Below are 14,111 nucleotides of genomic sequence, written 5' to 3' on the forward strand. Positions count from 1 at the left end.
TCTTTCTTTCGTTTATTTATTTATTTATTTATTTATTTATTTGTTTGTTTGTTTGTTTGTTTTTTCTGAGACAGAGTTTCTCTGTGTATCTTTTGGGGAACTCACTTTGTAGACCAGGCTGGCCTCACAGAGATCCACCTAGCTCTGCCTCCCAAGTGCTGGGATTAAAGGCGTGCGCCCCCACTGCCAGGCTTCGACCTTGTCTTACCAAGCAACCAACAGACAAAACAACTACCATGGCTAAAACCAAAACATAAACCTTGGGAAATGTTCATTATATAATGTGGCAAAGAAAGCCATTCCGGGGCCTGGAGAGATGGTTCAGCGTTAGGAACGCTCTCTCAGAGGGCTGGAGTTCAGTACCAGGTTGGGCGACTTGAAGCTGCCTATAATTCCAGCTCCAGGATTCCAGCAAGGTCTTTTGGCCTATGAGGATACTGATATATGTGAGTTTTGTACACACACACACACACACACACACACACACACACACACACATATTTTTTTCAAAAAAAAAAAAAAAAGAAAAACGACATTCCAGTAAACACCTGTTTCATAGAATTTCTGTTGAATTAGGAGCGGCAGGGCTGTGTCCCCAGCACCTGGCCGCCCGCATGGCTAGCTTATGCCCGAAATAATTACATGGAAACTGTATTCTTTTAAACACTGCCTTGCCTGTTATCTGTAGCCTCTTACTGGCTAGCTCTTACATATTAATCTAACCCATTTCTAATAATCTGTGTAGCCCACGAGCTGGCTTACCAGGAAAGATCTTAACCTGCATCTGTCTGGAGTGGGAGAATCATAGCGACTCCTTGACTCAGCTTCTTTCTCCCAGCATTCTCTTCTGTTTACTCCACCCACCTATGTTCTAACCAATAAAANCCCCCCCCCCCCCCCCCCCTCTAAATATTCCAATGACTCAGTTCTCAAAGGTTATTTCTGGGGAACAGGACTGCTGGAGAGGATCGGATGAGATAGGCAGAATGAATGACTTACATTTTTCATTCTAGCTTCTCCAGTCCTCTAGGAATTTATCTGTGCGTCACTCCCTAGTCAGAGAAATCGCCCCCTATGAGTATCTTCTAATCCCACGCTGGGACTTGTCTACCTCCCATTGCAAGGCTGTTTTTAAAATATAACTTAATTTTTGGAGAGTAGGTCTGCCTATGATGTCCTGGCTTATACTGAAGGAACTCAATTTGTGACGCTCCTCCTGAGTGCAAGGATTGATTTCGGGTGTGTTCCACCAGGTCTCTCTGAAAGATGAGCTGCTTTTTACGGGCTAGTTGTGGGCACCTGAAGGATCCATGTGTTGATTTGTGATAACGTTGCTTAGGCTTCATTGAGGACAATTTAGGATTTAAAAACAACAAAAAGAAACAAAAATTTACCAGGTGTGGTGGCACATGTCTTTATCCCCAGATCCCTGGGGGAAGAGGCAGGAGGAGCTAGTTCCAGGACAGGCTCCAAAGCTACAGAGAAACTGTCTCGAAAAAGGATTGTGAGCTTTTAGACAGACTAGAGACTGGATTTGGCGGAATGCGACAGGTCGGGGTAGTGGACAGAACGGAGGGTGATTTCAGGAGAAGCCAGAGCAGGCAGAGCAGGGGCAGATCTTGCTGAGACTTTCAGGTTGTGCAGACGGTGCAGGGACCTCGGCCTAGGCTGTCAGCTGGGAAGCTGAAAGGTCTCGCCATCGCCGCTGCCCTCCGCCTTCCAGACCCGATACCCTGGACTGCCCACCCTTGGGCGCTGCGCAGGCGCCGGAATGCCAGCAATCGCACAGCAGGGTCGGGGGAGGGACGCGGCCGTCGCACGTGTCCCGGGAGCGTGCACAGGACAGGTGCGGGCCGCTGCTAGCCCCAGACCGATGCTCAGCTCGGCCGGTCCCGTTCTCCCGGGAGCCGCGGTGGGAGAATTTTCCTTTGGACTCGCACGATTTATTTGCCACATTAAGGTTAGGAACTCAGGCATAGAAACATGGAATGCGCTATGGAAACAGACCTAGACTGCAGGGCCCAGGAACCCGGAGTCAGCACATAAACACCCCGTGCGCGCACGGGCTCTCAGGCCCCAGAGAGGCCCCCGCCGGGTGCGGTCACCCGGCCGCGTCACGTGACCGAGCTGGACGGTACGGCTAGCAGGCACTGCGCACGCGCAGCCCCTCTGCGCCGGCTGACATATACTTTTTTTTCTGCTTCGGTTGGGTGCACGCAAACACTGTCAACTCCTCCCCGCTCCGCCGTCTTCATCTTCCCTGACATTTACTCCTTCCTCCCCCCCCCCCCCGCATACTGATGACATCAGGACGACAGGCGGGCGAGCCAATCAGAACGCTGTGTTCAGGGGCCGGCACGCGGAGCCCGTTGCAGCGGGCCAATGGGGAAGGCTAACGGCGGGCGCGCCTCAACCGCCTCCTCCCGGGGCTGCCGCTGGCCCAGTGGGAGGCGCTTTCCAGTCAGCATGTGGGCGGGGGAGGGCGGGGCCCGGTCGCCGCAGAGGCGTCTACGCCGCCGTCGACGACGTTCCTCAGTCTTCGGGGTGGGCTCGGCGGCGCTGGCCGGCCGGGGGACGCCGGGCGGAGAGCGGCGGGGGTCGGAGCTAGGTCGGGTCGCCGTGGGCGGGCGGTAGAGGGGTGCGGGCGAGGCCAGGGCAGGGTGCGGAGCCTTCGAGCGGGGTCAGGGGGGGGCAGAGGCCCCGGGCTGTGCGGGGCGGGCGCCGGCTCCGCGGGGCTTGCAGCAGAGGCCTGGGCCGGCCGCTGGGCCCCTTGTCCCCGGGCTTGTTGACGACGACGTTCCCGCGGGGGCCCCGCCTGAGGAGGACGCGGCGGCGGCGGCCAGGCCGCGGGAGGCCGCGGAGGATGGAGGAGCGGAAGGAGGAGGGCGAGGCGGAGATTCAGGAGCACGGGCCCGAGCACTGGTTCTCCAAGTGGGAGCGACAGTGCCTGGCCGAGGCCGAGCAGGACGAGCAGCTGTCCCCCGAGCTGCAGGAGGAGGCGGCGGCCGCCGCGCAGCCCGAGCACAAGCAGCAGAAGCTGTGGCATCTCTTCCAGAACTCGGCCACTGCCGTGGCTCAGCTCTACAAAGGTGAGGCCGCGCCGCCATCTTGGCGCCGCCCCGGCCTGCGGAGCTGCCCTTCCGCCCGGCTCCCGGCTCGCTTCCCGGGGCCCGGTCGCTCCCCGCACCCTGCGGGCACAGCTCGGCGGCGGGGAGGGGACGGCCGCGCCTCGGACCCCTTGCCATCCGACTCGCACGACGCCGACGGAAGAGCAGCCCTGGGAGGGGGAACGACGAGGAGACGTGGGGAGACCCCCCCGACTTGGTGTACCCCTGAAGGGTGGTCCCCACATATCGGTCCGGGTGCCCCGGCCGGATCGAGGGGAGAGGGGAGGAGTCCCTGTCACAAAATGGCGAAGGAGGCGGTGGGGCGGCCCTATTGTGCCCCGAGTCGGCCTCGGGGCGGAGACTGCGAGGGGCGCCTCCCTGCGCCTGCCAAGCTGCGTTTGCAGCTCCGGCTTCGCTGATGTCAGGTTCCCCCTCCTCGACCCAGTAACTCCGGTCTCACGCTCTTTTGGGATCCCCAAACCCCGAAGAAAATGGCGAAACCTAATATGGCCGTTGCGGAGTGACTGACGCCCAAATAACATTCTCTTCTTTCTCTGTGTCCTTGTGTGTGTCTTTTTATCTCCCCTATTGTTTCCCCCCCTTTTTATTTCCAGACCGAGTGTGTCAGCAGCCAGGACTTTCTCTCTGGGTCCCCTTCCAAAACGCAGCCACCGCGGTCACCAACCTCTACAAAGGTAAAGATAACCTTGCTGCATTGCCAGGCTAAGGGGGAAGGGAGGAAGGACGGGCCGCTTCAGATTGACGGCTGACGTTCTGAGTGTGTGTTCTGTTCTCAAGTCTAGCTTCTGCTAACCTTGAACGCTTTGCACTTTGAGGTTATCGTTGGTGTTCTGGCTAGATGGCTCGAGGCAATTTTTGACAGTTCTCCGCCTTCTCCCTTGGGGGACATGTGACAGTGTCTGAGGGACACTTAGTTGTCATCCGTGAGCGGGGTCTGCTGTTGGCATGTGGTGGGTAGAGGCTGCTGATTATTCTGTAAGTGTCTTGAGACACCCCCAGCACCTACCCTTTTTAGCAAGGACTTAATTTACCAAGTCTTCAAAGTGCTGAGATTGATTGAGACGCTCTGCAGTGTGTGTTGTTTTTTTTTTTTTTTTTAAACCACAGAGGGGATCACCGACCCTTGGAAGATTCATGAATCTGGCCTCTTAGAGCATGGTAGTTTGAGAGCATTCAGTGAACTCTTGCTGTTTGGATTAGAGTTGTGCACGCTGCCCTGTCTGTAGCAAGTTCCTCAGATCTTTTTCAAAACTACTTTGTAACTGAGTATATTGCTGGTGTCTGAATGAGAGTTTTAAATGGCTTTGTGTTTGGTGCTTTTGGAGTTCATTTTCAGATCTGATTGAAGGTGTACAGGGCTTGCCATTATACTCTTTGTAACAGTAGACTTGACTTTGCATTGTTACAGCTTTGGGAATATCCTTGTGATAAAATTAATTTGGATTTGATTGTTAGTACACATGTTGCTAAAGTCAAAGGCTTCAAACGTTTAAAAATCCAGTAATGATAATAGAAATTTGTGCAGTTCAGCAAATAATAATTTAGGTTGGAAGATTATGGAGCATCTTTAGTGTCAGGATCTTTTTGTTGTGTTTTTTCTTTTTGTTTGTTTGTTTTGGAGACAGGATTTCTCTGTAGCTTTGTAGCCTCTCTTGGAACTTGCTCTGTAGACCAGGCTAGTCTTGAGCTCAGAGATAGGTCCGCCTCTGCCTCCTGAGTGCTGGATTAAAGGTGTGCCACCACTGCCTGGTGAGTGTCAGATTCTTGTTGTCAGCATTTTGTAAGAGTTTTAGAGTATACTTGGCAGCTTGAAGGGACAGTAATTTTGAGAACTGTTAACTGTAATGTTAATTTAGGGAACGAGAAGCTTATAGTCCAGTCTTACTGAAGAAACAGAAACTATTTATTGACTTTTTTTGCTTTTGTAAGATAGGGTCTTTTTCACTTTGTAGCCTAGGCTGGCATCAAACTTGTGGTTCTCCAGCTTGTCTCTACAGTGCTCGGATTATAGGTGTACACCTCCATGCCCTGCTAGAAACATAGTTTACGTGATTACTGGTCAGCTTTGATTTTTATATAGCTGGGTTTAAAGTTTTAGGGCAGAGTGTTAGGGATGGAGTCTAGGGTCCTCAAAAATGCTAGGCAGTTAGATAGCTGCTGAGTCACAACCCTAGCCCAAGTTTTATAAGTTTGACTAATGAAAAAATTGATTTTTAGCATCTGTTGGTGCTTGGGTTCTTGAGCATTCTCTTTGGATAGCTCATGGTTTAAATAGAAACAGAATTTAGAACTAATACTTAAAATTTTACCAAATTTTAATTCCTTAGTGTATAATTTACATACAATAAAATCGCCTTCTAAAAATGTGCCGTTTCATTTTGACACATACATTATTAGCAAATAGAATATATCTTCCCTTCCAGTCCCTGGCAACCAGATGGCTATATACTTATAAAATAGCTACATCAATTTCACATTGTGTAGGGTATTATCAGCTCACTGCTTTGCTTTATTTTTTTTTTTTTTTTTTTTTTTTTTAAGATTTTATTATGTATACAACTTCCTGCCTCCATGTATGCCCTCAGGCAAGAAGAGGACACCAGATCTCTTTACAGATGGTTGTGAGTCTCTATGTGGTTGCTGGGAATTGAACTCAGGTCCTCTGGAAGAACAGTCAATGCTCTTAACCACTGAGCCACCTCTCCAGCCCTGTGCATGCTTTTAATCCCAGCACTTGGGAGGCAGAGACAGGCAGATCTGAGTTCAAGGCCAGTCTGGTAGATATCCTGAGTTCCTTGAGAGTCAGGACTGTGGTAATCTGCTGGCCAGCCTGGTCTGCTCTGTGAATTCCCTGTCCCTTTAAGAGACAAGCTCTACTCACTCCCAACCTCCCTGCCCCTTCAGCAGAGGCAAGGCAAGCAGATCTCGGACCTCCTCTCCAGTCCTCTCTCTGTCTGTCCTTCTTCTGGAGAGGCTCTCTCTCCTCCCCTTTCTCACCTTCTCCCCTTCCCTTTCCCCTCTACAACCCACTAAATAAACTCTATATCCAAACTCTCTCTGCATGGCATATCTATCTGTCTGTCTCCCTCCAAGGCTACCCCCCAGCGGACCTGCCACTGTCTCTCATGGGACTGGTCTTCCACCACCCTTTTATAAATGATAACATTGGTGCATGACTCGGCCAGGTTCTCTCCACATTTCCTCCTGCCTGTAGGCAGGGTGGTTGAGGACACATGGGGACCCTGGACTCTGACCACTTTTCTACATCCTGTGCCTGCTCCATCCCTTCAAATGATAAGGTCTCCTTTTCCAAGTCAGCTTTTGCTGACATTCATCTCTGGTTATTCCCTATGGCTAAGGATGGAGATTTGGCTCCTTGCTGCTTGGACTTTTGTCCTCTCTTAGGCTGCTTGGAGTGGTCCTTTCTGGTCCCCAATTTCTGTACCGAGGGGTCTAGAATTGGCTTAACCTAGTCTTCGACCTTCACATTATCTGGAAGACGGTCTGGTTAAGAGCCATTGGGTCCTCATCTTTCTCACGCTCTTGCCTTGGGAAATACTCCCAAAAATATCTGTCCAAGCTCCCCCCCACCCCAACAGACCTGTAAACCTTTGCCTTACTTACAGATTTCTAACCTTACCCACATTTGCACTAACAAATGGTCTACGTACCCCTTAAATAACAATCTAAAGTGGGAGCTTTCTAATTTCTGCCAGCATCACACACCCATCCGCTTGCCCTTTCGCTTGGCAATCCCATCCCCACCTGCCTGTAAATGCTCCTTTTCTTGCTCCAATTCCTTCTATTCTCTCTCTGCCACTGCTACAGCTGCTGGTCCTGCAGTAACTGGCAAAACCGGCCTGATCTGAGGCGGCTGTTCCATTCCCAGCCCTCGCTCCCCACTGTAGCTGGCAGCAGGTGGCTGTGCTGAGTAATGATCCTGTCTACTTCATGTATGAAAGAGCATGTAAATGTTGTGGCCACACAAATTTTATTGTGTTTTAAATGTATGTTCTGCATGGCTTCTATGTCTCTCTTGTTATCTGTATTTGTTTAAAATTCTCACTGTGGTTCTTAAAACCATTATTCTCCATACAACATGTGATCGCTGCCATTTTGACTAAGGACAGGTCAAATGACCTCACCACCATCTTGATTAAGGGCAGGTTGGATAACCAAGTCACTATCTTTACTGAGGTTTTCCTTGCCTAATCTTGTGGTTTACTTACATTTTTGTCTCTAAATTCCTCTTACTGACTCTGTTATGTAATGATCTCTTCTGTCCCTTTAAGAAACAAGCCACGCCCCCATCTTCTGAGACAAGCTGATCTTCAGCTTCTAGCCTGAGTCCCTTGTTTTTCCTTCTGCCTCTCCCCACTTCTCACCTTTTCCTGCCCCCTCTCTCCTCTCTCTCTCTCTTCTTCTCCCCTTCCCTTCCATACCCACTAAATAAATACCCAACCTGTCTGTCTCTCACCTGCTGCTGGGAACCAGCCTTCTTTGGAGACATGCAGCATGGTCTCCTGCACTGTCCCTGCCTGGCACTGGCTGCTCTCGGGACCTTCTGACTGCCTGCCTGCACTTTGGGGACCTGCAGTATGGTCTCATGTCCTGTTGTCCACTGCACTCACTGGGATTCCGCAGCATTTTTACTTTTACCATTACATGTTACATGTGTGTTTGTGCAGTGGCATGCTTTTTGTAGGACCCACCACTTCACCTAATTCCTGTTTAATAAATATATGTGTCTGTGTGTGTATGCATATGACTTTCGAGTTAACTTTATGTATAAACATAAGTTAGCTTTATACTTTATACTTTAACTCTGTGTGTATATATGTATAAAACTTAAATTCAACTGGGTGTAAATGTATGTATTCTTACTGTTAATTGTTATAGTTGTCTGTTCATTGGATCACATTCCAGACTAAGAAAACAATAAGTCTCATGTTTTAAATTGGTATGTACTCTTACCTCTCTTACAAAAATACTGTGTATGTGATCCAACTCTGCTATAAAATATACCAAGCTGTTCTCTACTACAGTCAGTTTTACCGCTAAGCTTCTATTGCAAACAGTTTTTTCTTGTTTGTCTTTCACAAGTATAAATCTTTTTTTTTGTTTTTGTTTTTGTTTTTTTTTTCTGAGACAGAGTTTCTTTGTAGCTTTGGGGTCTGTCCTGTAACTAGCTCTTGTAGACCTCTTTCAGAGGTCATGAGTTCAATTCCCAGCAACCACATAATGGCTCACAACCATCTATGATGAGATCTGGTGCCTTCTTCTGGCATGAAGGCATACATGCAGGTAGAACACTATATACATAATAAATAAATAAAATCTTAAAGAAGAAAATATTGTTAGCATTCTTTCTTTTTATTGTTAGCATTCTTGAGTATCTGGCTTTTGTTAGTTTCTTATCTGTAATTTCAAACTAGCAATTCTCCTGCTTTAGTCTTTGTAAATGTGTATTATTATACCTGGTCCATGAGGATAGATGTTTCTGGCTTTACACACACACATGCGTGTGCATGCACACACACACACATACACACCATATGCTGGGATCACAGATGTGTACTACAGCTCACATTTCCCAAGAATCTTTTTTTAATATTTCAAAATTAGTTTTGTGTTCATTTTTATATGTATGACTGTTTTGCTTACACATATGTATACATACCACGAACATGCTTGGTGCCTATCAAAGTCCAAAGAAAGCTTTGGATCCCCTAGAACTGAAGTTATGGACTGTTATGAGCAGTCATGTAGGTACTGGGAATTGACTGAGGCCTCTGCTTGCAAGAACAAATGTTCCTAACCATTGAACTATCCCTCTGGTCACTCACAGAAGTCACATTGTTACTTTCACATTCCTCTGTTCCATGAGTCACTAATAATAAGACAGGTGTGGAGACCCAGGTAATAAGGTAGAGAATATTAGCTTGACTGGGGGCAGGGGCTGGAGAGATAGATAGCTCGGTGGTTAAGAGCACTGATTGCTCTTCTAGAAGACCCGGTTCTAATTCCCAGCACCAACATGGCAGCTCAGTTAACTGTCTTTAACTCCAGTTCAGGGGATCTGACACCCACACACAGACATACCTGCAGGCAAAATATAATAAACAATAAAAAAAAGTTGGGCATAGTGGGACGCCCTTTAATCTCAGCAGTCAGGATGCAGAGGCTGGTGGATCTCTGAGTTCAAGGCTAGCCTAGTCTATAGAGCAAGTTCTGGGACAGCTAGAGCTACACAGAGAAACCCTATCTCAAAAACAAACAAACAAACAGGGCTGGAGAGATGGCGCAGTGGTTCAGAGCACTGGCTGCTCTTCCAGAAGTCCTGAGTTCAATTCCCAGCAACCATATGGTGGCTCACAACTATCTATAGTGGGATCTTACACCCTCTTCTGGGATAAAGTTGTTCATGGAGACAGTGGACCCAAATACATAAAATACATAAATCTTAAAAAACAAAAACAAAACAAACAAAACCCACAAAGAATATTACCTCAACTCTATGACAATTAGCATCAGAATCCACAAACTCTGACCTGCTAAAGTTGCTTGCTGATAATCTGAGTTTGATGCCTGAGAAGTGTGGCACGCACAGAAACACAAACAATTGCAATTTAAAAAGGGAGAGTCAGGTATGGTGGTACATTCCAGTACTTGAGAGACAGAGGCAGGTTGATCCCTGAGTTCAAGGCCAGCCTGGCCTGGCATAGAGTTCCAGAACAGCCAGGGCTACACAGAGAAACCCTGGGGTAGGAGAGAAAGAAACTGAAATAGAGTGTCAGGGTGCATCTCTGGAACAAACAAACCAAGAAACCTTTTAGAGAGGTGAAAATAAAGGCTTGCTCCTGCTGGCTGAAAGTTCTGGTAAGAAAGCAGACATCTTCCCATGTTTATTAGAGACCTAGTATTTGTGTAATATAATCGCATTCCTTCTTGGATCTATGACCAAAAATAGATGTCTTCACAAGAAAAGGTCAGGGTCAAAGCTGCTCATTGGGTCTGAGAACAAATAAGGCCTCATTTCTTTTTTTTTTTTTAAATATTTATTTATTTATTATGTATACAATATTCTGTCTGTATGTATGTCTGCAGGCCAGAGAGGGCACCAGACCTCATTCCAGATGGTTGTGAGCCACCATGTGGTTGCTGGGAATTGAACTCAGGACCTCTGGAAGAGCAGGCAATGCTCTTAACCACTGAGCCATCTCTACAGCCCCCAAGGCCTCATTTCTTAAAGCCTTAACAAGAGCCAGGTGTGGTGGTACATGCCTTTAATTCCAGCATTTGGGCAGATCTCTGTGAGTCCAAGACCAGCTAGTTTAATGTGGAGTTCCAGGCCAGCCAAGGCTGCTTAGTTAAAACCTGACTCAGCAAACAAAAACAACTTCCAACATGGTCCTGGCATGGTGGTGAGTGCCTGTCAGTCCAGCACTGAGGAGGCTGAGGCAATGGCTTGAGGGCAGCCTGGACTAAAACGGTGAGTAGGAGACCATCTGGGACTACACAGCCCCATCACAAAAGAGAAATAACAATGAAAACAAAAACACCTCAACTCCACACTTGATTCTTCAAAGATGAGGTAGTGTATGATTGTTGCACACAGAGCAGACATTGGCTTTAGTTTAGAAACATTTTGTAAGCCGGGCGGTGGTGGCGCACGCCTTTAATCCCAGCACTCGGGAGGCAGAGGCAGGCGGATCTCTGGGAGTTCGAGGCCAGCCTGGTCTACAGAGCTAGTTCCAGGACAGGGTACAAAGCTACAGGGAAACCCTGTCGTCGGGTCTACCTTCTTCTCTGAATGCTAGGACTAAAGGTGTGCCACTACACCTGTTAGGACTTTTGATTCAGCAAATTGGGCAGGTTGTGTTCTTTCCTCTATGGAAAGGTCATGTCTCACAGTCCACTACAACAGGGGTGAAGTGTAGGACTCTTGGGATTTTGTTTGGCAACATCGGCATTGAATTTGAGCAGTTACTGCCTTCAATGAAGCAAAGCAGCTGTACAGGCCTCTTTTATGTTGTTTTTTTTTTCCCACTTTTTTTTAAAATATGGTATTCACACGGTAAGATTTATTTATTATGTATACAATATTCTGTCTGTATGCCTGAAGGCCAGAAGAGGGCACCAGGCCTCTTACAAATGGTTGTGAGCCACCATGTGATTGCTGGGAATTGAACTCAGGACCTTTGGAAGAGCAGGCAATGCTTTTAACCACTGAGCCATCTCTCCAGCCCCCTCTTTTATGTTGTTAACGGGACATCATCAGACAGGAAGGAGCTTCAGTTGAAAAATGCATCCATAAGGTTAGGCTTTAGGGAAGCCTGTGGGGCATTTTCCTAATTGTGACTGATGTGGAAGCCCATTGTTGGTAGTGCCACTCCTAGGCTGGTGGATCTGGCTTCTATAAGAAAGTAGGCTGCACAAGCCATGGGGAGCATGCCAGTTAGCAGCACTCCTCCATGGTATCTGCACCAGCTGCTGATTGCATAGTAAGACCCTTCTCAAAAGTGGGTGGGTGGGTCTAGTGAGCTGGTTTATTTATTAATTATGTATACAATATTCTGTCTGTGTGTATGCTTGTGGCCAGAAGAGGGCACCAGACCATTACAGATGGTTGTGAGCCACCATGTGGTTGCTGGGAATTGAACTCAGGACCTTTGGAAGAGCAGGCAATGCTCTTAACCTCTGAGGCATCTCTCCAGCTTGAGCTGGTTTAGTGGGAAAAGGCATTTGCTGTGCAAACTTGCTGGCTTATTTGATTCCCAGAATGCATGTGAAGTTGACATGACAAAAGGTTTCTGATCTCTACATGTGTGCCTTGGCATGTGTGCCTATTCATACATCATGCACAAATGTAGATAATAAAAAAACTAAAAAGGGGAGGGCTGGGGATGAATCTCAGTTGGTAGAGTGCTTGCCTCCCATGTTCTAGCTTTGGAGCCTGTCCTGGAACTAGCTCTTTTAGATCAGGCTAGCCTTGAACTCACAGAGATCTGCCTGCCTCTGCCTCTGAGTGCTGGGATTAAAGGCATACACCACCACCCAGCCACTCTGCAGTGTTTTAAGAGTCCAATACCAGGTGATGTGGGTTAAATTCAGATGTAAGAGTTAGCTAATAAGAAGCTAGAGCTAATGGGCCAAGCAGTGACTTAATTAATTCATTATCTGTGTGGTTATTTCAGAGCTAAGCGGCCAGGAACTAACTAGTGGCCTCCTTCAACAAATTGGTGCCCAACATGTTTGACTAAAATCCACTTGAAACCTGAGAGGGCTTGAAAAGAAATTCTAGACACAAAAATACAGAGTTTAACAAAGCTTCTTTCTTGCTGTTTGCTGGTGGTGTGCTGCAACTCCTTTAAGAGGTTTTCCTGATTCAGTGTAGCAGAAAAAAAGCCGTGCTGTTTTGAAATACCAGCTTTCTGGGCCATGCTGCCAGCAGGGCCTCTGGTTCTTTTGGAAGACCGAATATTTGGATGGGGTTTGTGAGCAGCGTACTATGGCTTGCCTGATGGCAACGTGGACCAGCTGTGTTCCTGGAAGTGGGGCAGTGTGTGCGGCAAGCAGCTCTGCCATGCTGAACTAGGCAGGGCAAGCAGCCAATGCCATATTACCTGTAGCAATGATATAGCTGAAGTTTTTAAGCAGCACTTAGCATTTTAATCTTTTTTTTTGTTGTTTTGTTTTGTTTTGTTTTGTTTTTCAAGACAGGGTTTCTCTGTAGTTTTGGAGCCTGTCCTGGAACTAGCTCTTGTAGACCAGGCTGGTCTTGAACTCACAGAGATCCGCCCGCCTCTGCCTCCCAAGTGCTGGGATTAAAGGCGTGCGCCACCACCGCCCAGCACTTAGCATTTTAAGAAGCACTCCTGGACAGTAAAGAATTAAAGATACACAATAGGACAGATTCAGACATAAAAGACCTCTAAATGGGTCACAGTGTGTTTTACAAAATGTACGTAGGTTTAGGAGAAAGAACAAAAAGAGTACAAAGAGTTGTAAAAATAAGTAAATGGTTTATAAAAAATGAAAAATCTATAAAGAGAGAGTACAGACATAGATAAATGGAGTAAAGATAATAAAATAAATATTAAAAAGTAATAGATTTAAGACAAATAAGTCATGTAAAGATGGAGAATACACAGGGAGTCTGGATTATGTATATTATTGTGTTTTCTTTGAATTTTTGACTGTGAAGGAGCTAAATACAGATATTTTATTGTATGGGCTGCTAAATTAAACCTACATATATGTTTTAAAGGTATCTTGTCTTCAAAATTTGGGTCTAAGGATATGTTGTTTTGGAAAAGAGATTCTTCTTTTGTTTCCACAGAAGATAAGAACCTGTGGATTTCTTCCAAATAAATGTGGTTTGAAGGACCAAGACCCCCAACATCCCTCAAAAATTACTTCTCCCAATAAACAACAGGAAGCAGTTTGGAGAATAACTATGCCCATGTTCTCAAATATTGTCTGTAAATATTTGTTTACATTTAAAGGGGGATATGCTGTAGAGATTTGCATTGGTATGGAGCTTGGTCTATTGATACAAATTTAAGGTCAATTTTGTTATATGTCTATTTCTGCTCTTGATTAAGGTATTGTGGTTGTGCAGTGCATTTAAAATGTAATGTATAATTAAGAAATATAGGTTAATAGATAATCATCTATAAAGTCAAGCTTGTAGTCATGTTAGTTAGATTTTCTCTCATTCCCCTCCTCTATGGGTTCAGGCTGTCAAGGCAAACACCTTTAAGCTGGGTTCAGCTAAATCAGGAACTCACGCCCTAGGCTGACTTGGAAATTGCTCTATAGCCTAGGGCTGGAGGAAAATTGGTGGAGATACTTGAACCTCTGCCATTCCAGCTACCTCACCCTCCTTTCCCCTCAAGGGAGGACATCTACCTCTAGAACAGGATCTCTCTCTCTCTCTCTCTCTCTCTCTCTCTCTCTCTCTCTCTCTCTCTCTCTCCC

At 46.9% G+C, this 14,111-nt stretch overlaps 1 protein-coding gene across 5 annotated transcripts in view; it reads left to right on the plus strand.

The window, feature by feature from the left end:
• The first annotated feature begins 2,626 nt into the window (after positions 1-2,626).
• The window catches only part of Hapstr1 (HUWE1 associated protein modifying stress responses), a 40,894-nt gene continuing 29,409 nt past the window's right edge, over positions 2,627-14,111 (plus strand). Inside the window, exons 1-2 of one of the 5 annotated variants that reach the window (XM_050162587.1) lie at positions 2,627-3,089; positions 3,722-3,802. In XM_050162587.1, coding sequence (XP_050018544.1) covers positions 2,864-3,089; positions 3,722-3,802 — 307 coding nt within the window. In that variant the 5' untranslated portion in view covers positions 2,627-2,863. The remainder of the gene's footprint in view (positions 3,090-3,721; positions 3,803-14,111) is intronic. The other 4 variants (XM_050162433.1, XM_050162505.1, XM_050162663.1 and 1 more) reach the window with 4 other exon arrangements.

The sequence above is a fragment of the Alexandromys fortis genome, unplaced genomic scaffold (genome assembly GCF_014885135.2).
Source record: "Alexandromys fortis isolate MF-2015 unplaced genomic scaffold, M_Fortis_MF-2015_v1.1 scaffold_29, whole genome shotgun sequence".
NCBI classification, from domain to species: domain Eukaryota; kingdom Metazoa; phylum Chordata; class Mammalia; order Rodentia; family Cricetidae; genus Alexandromys; species Alexandromys fortis.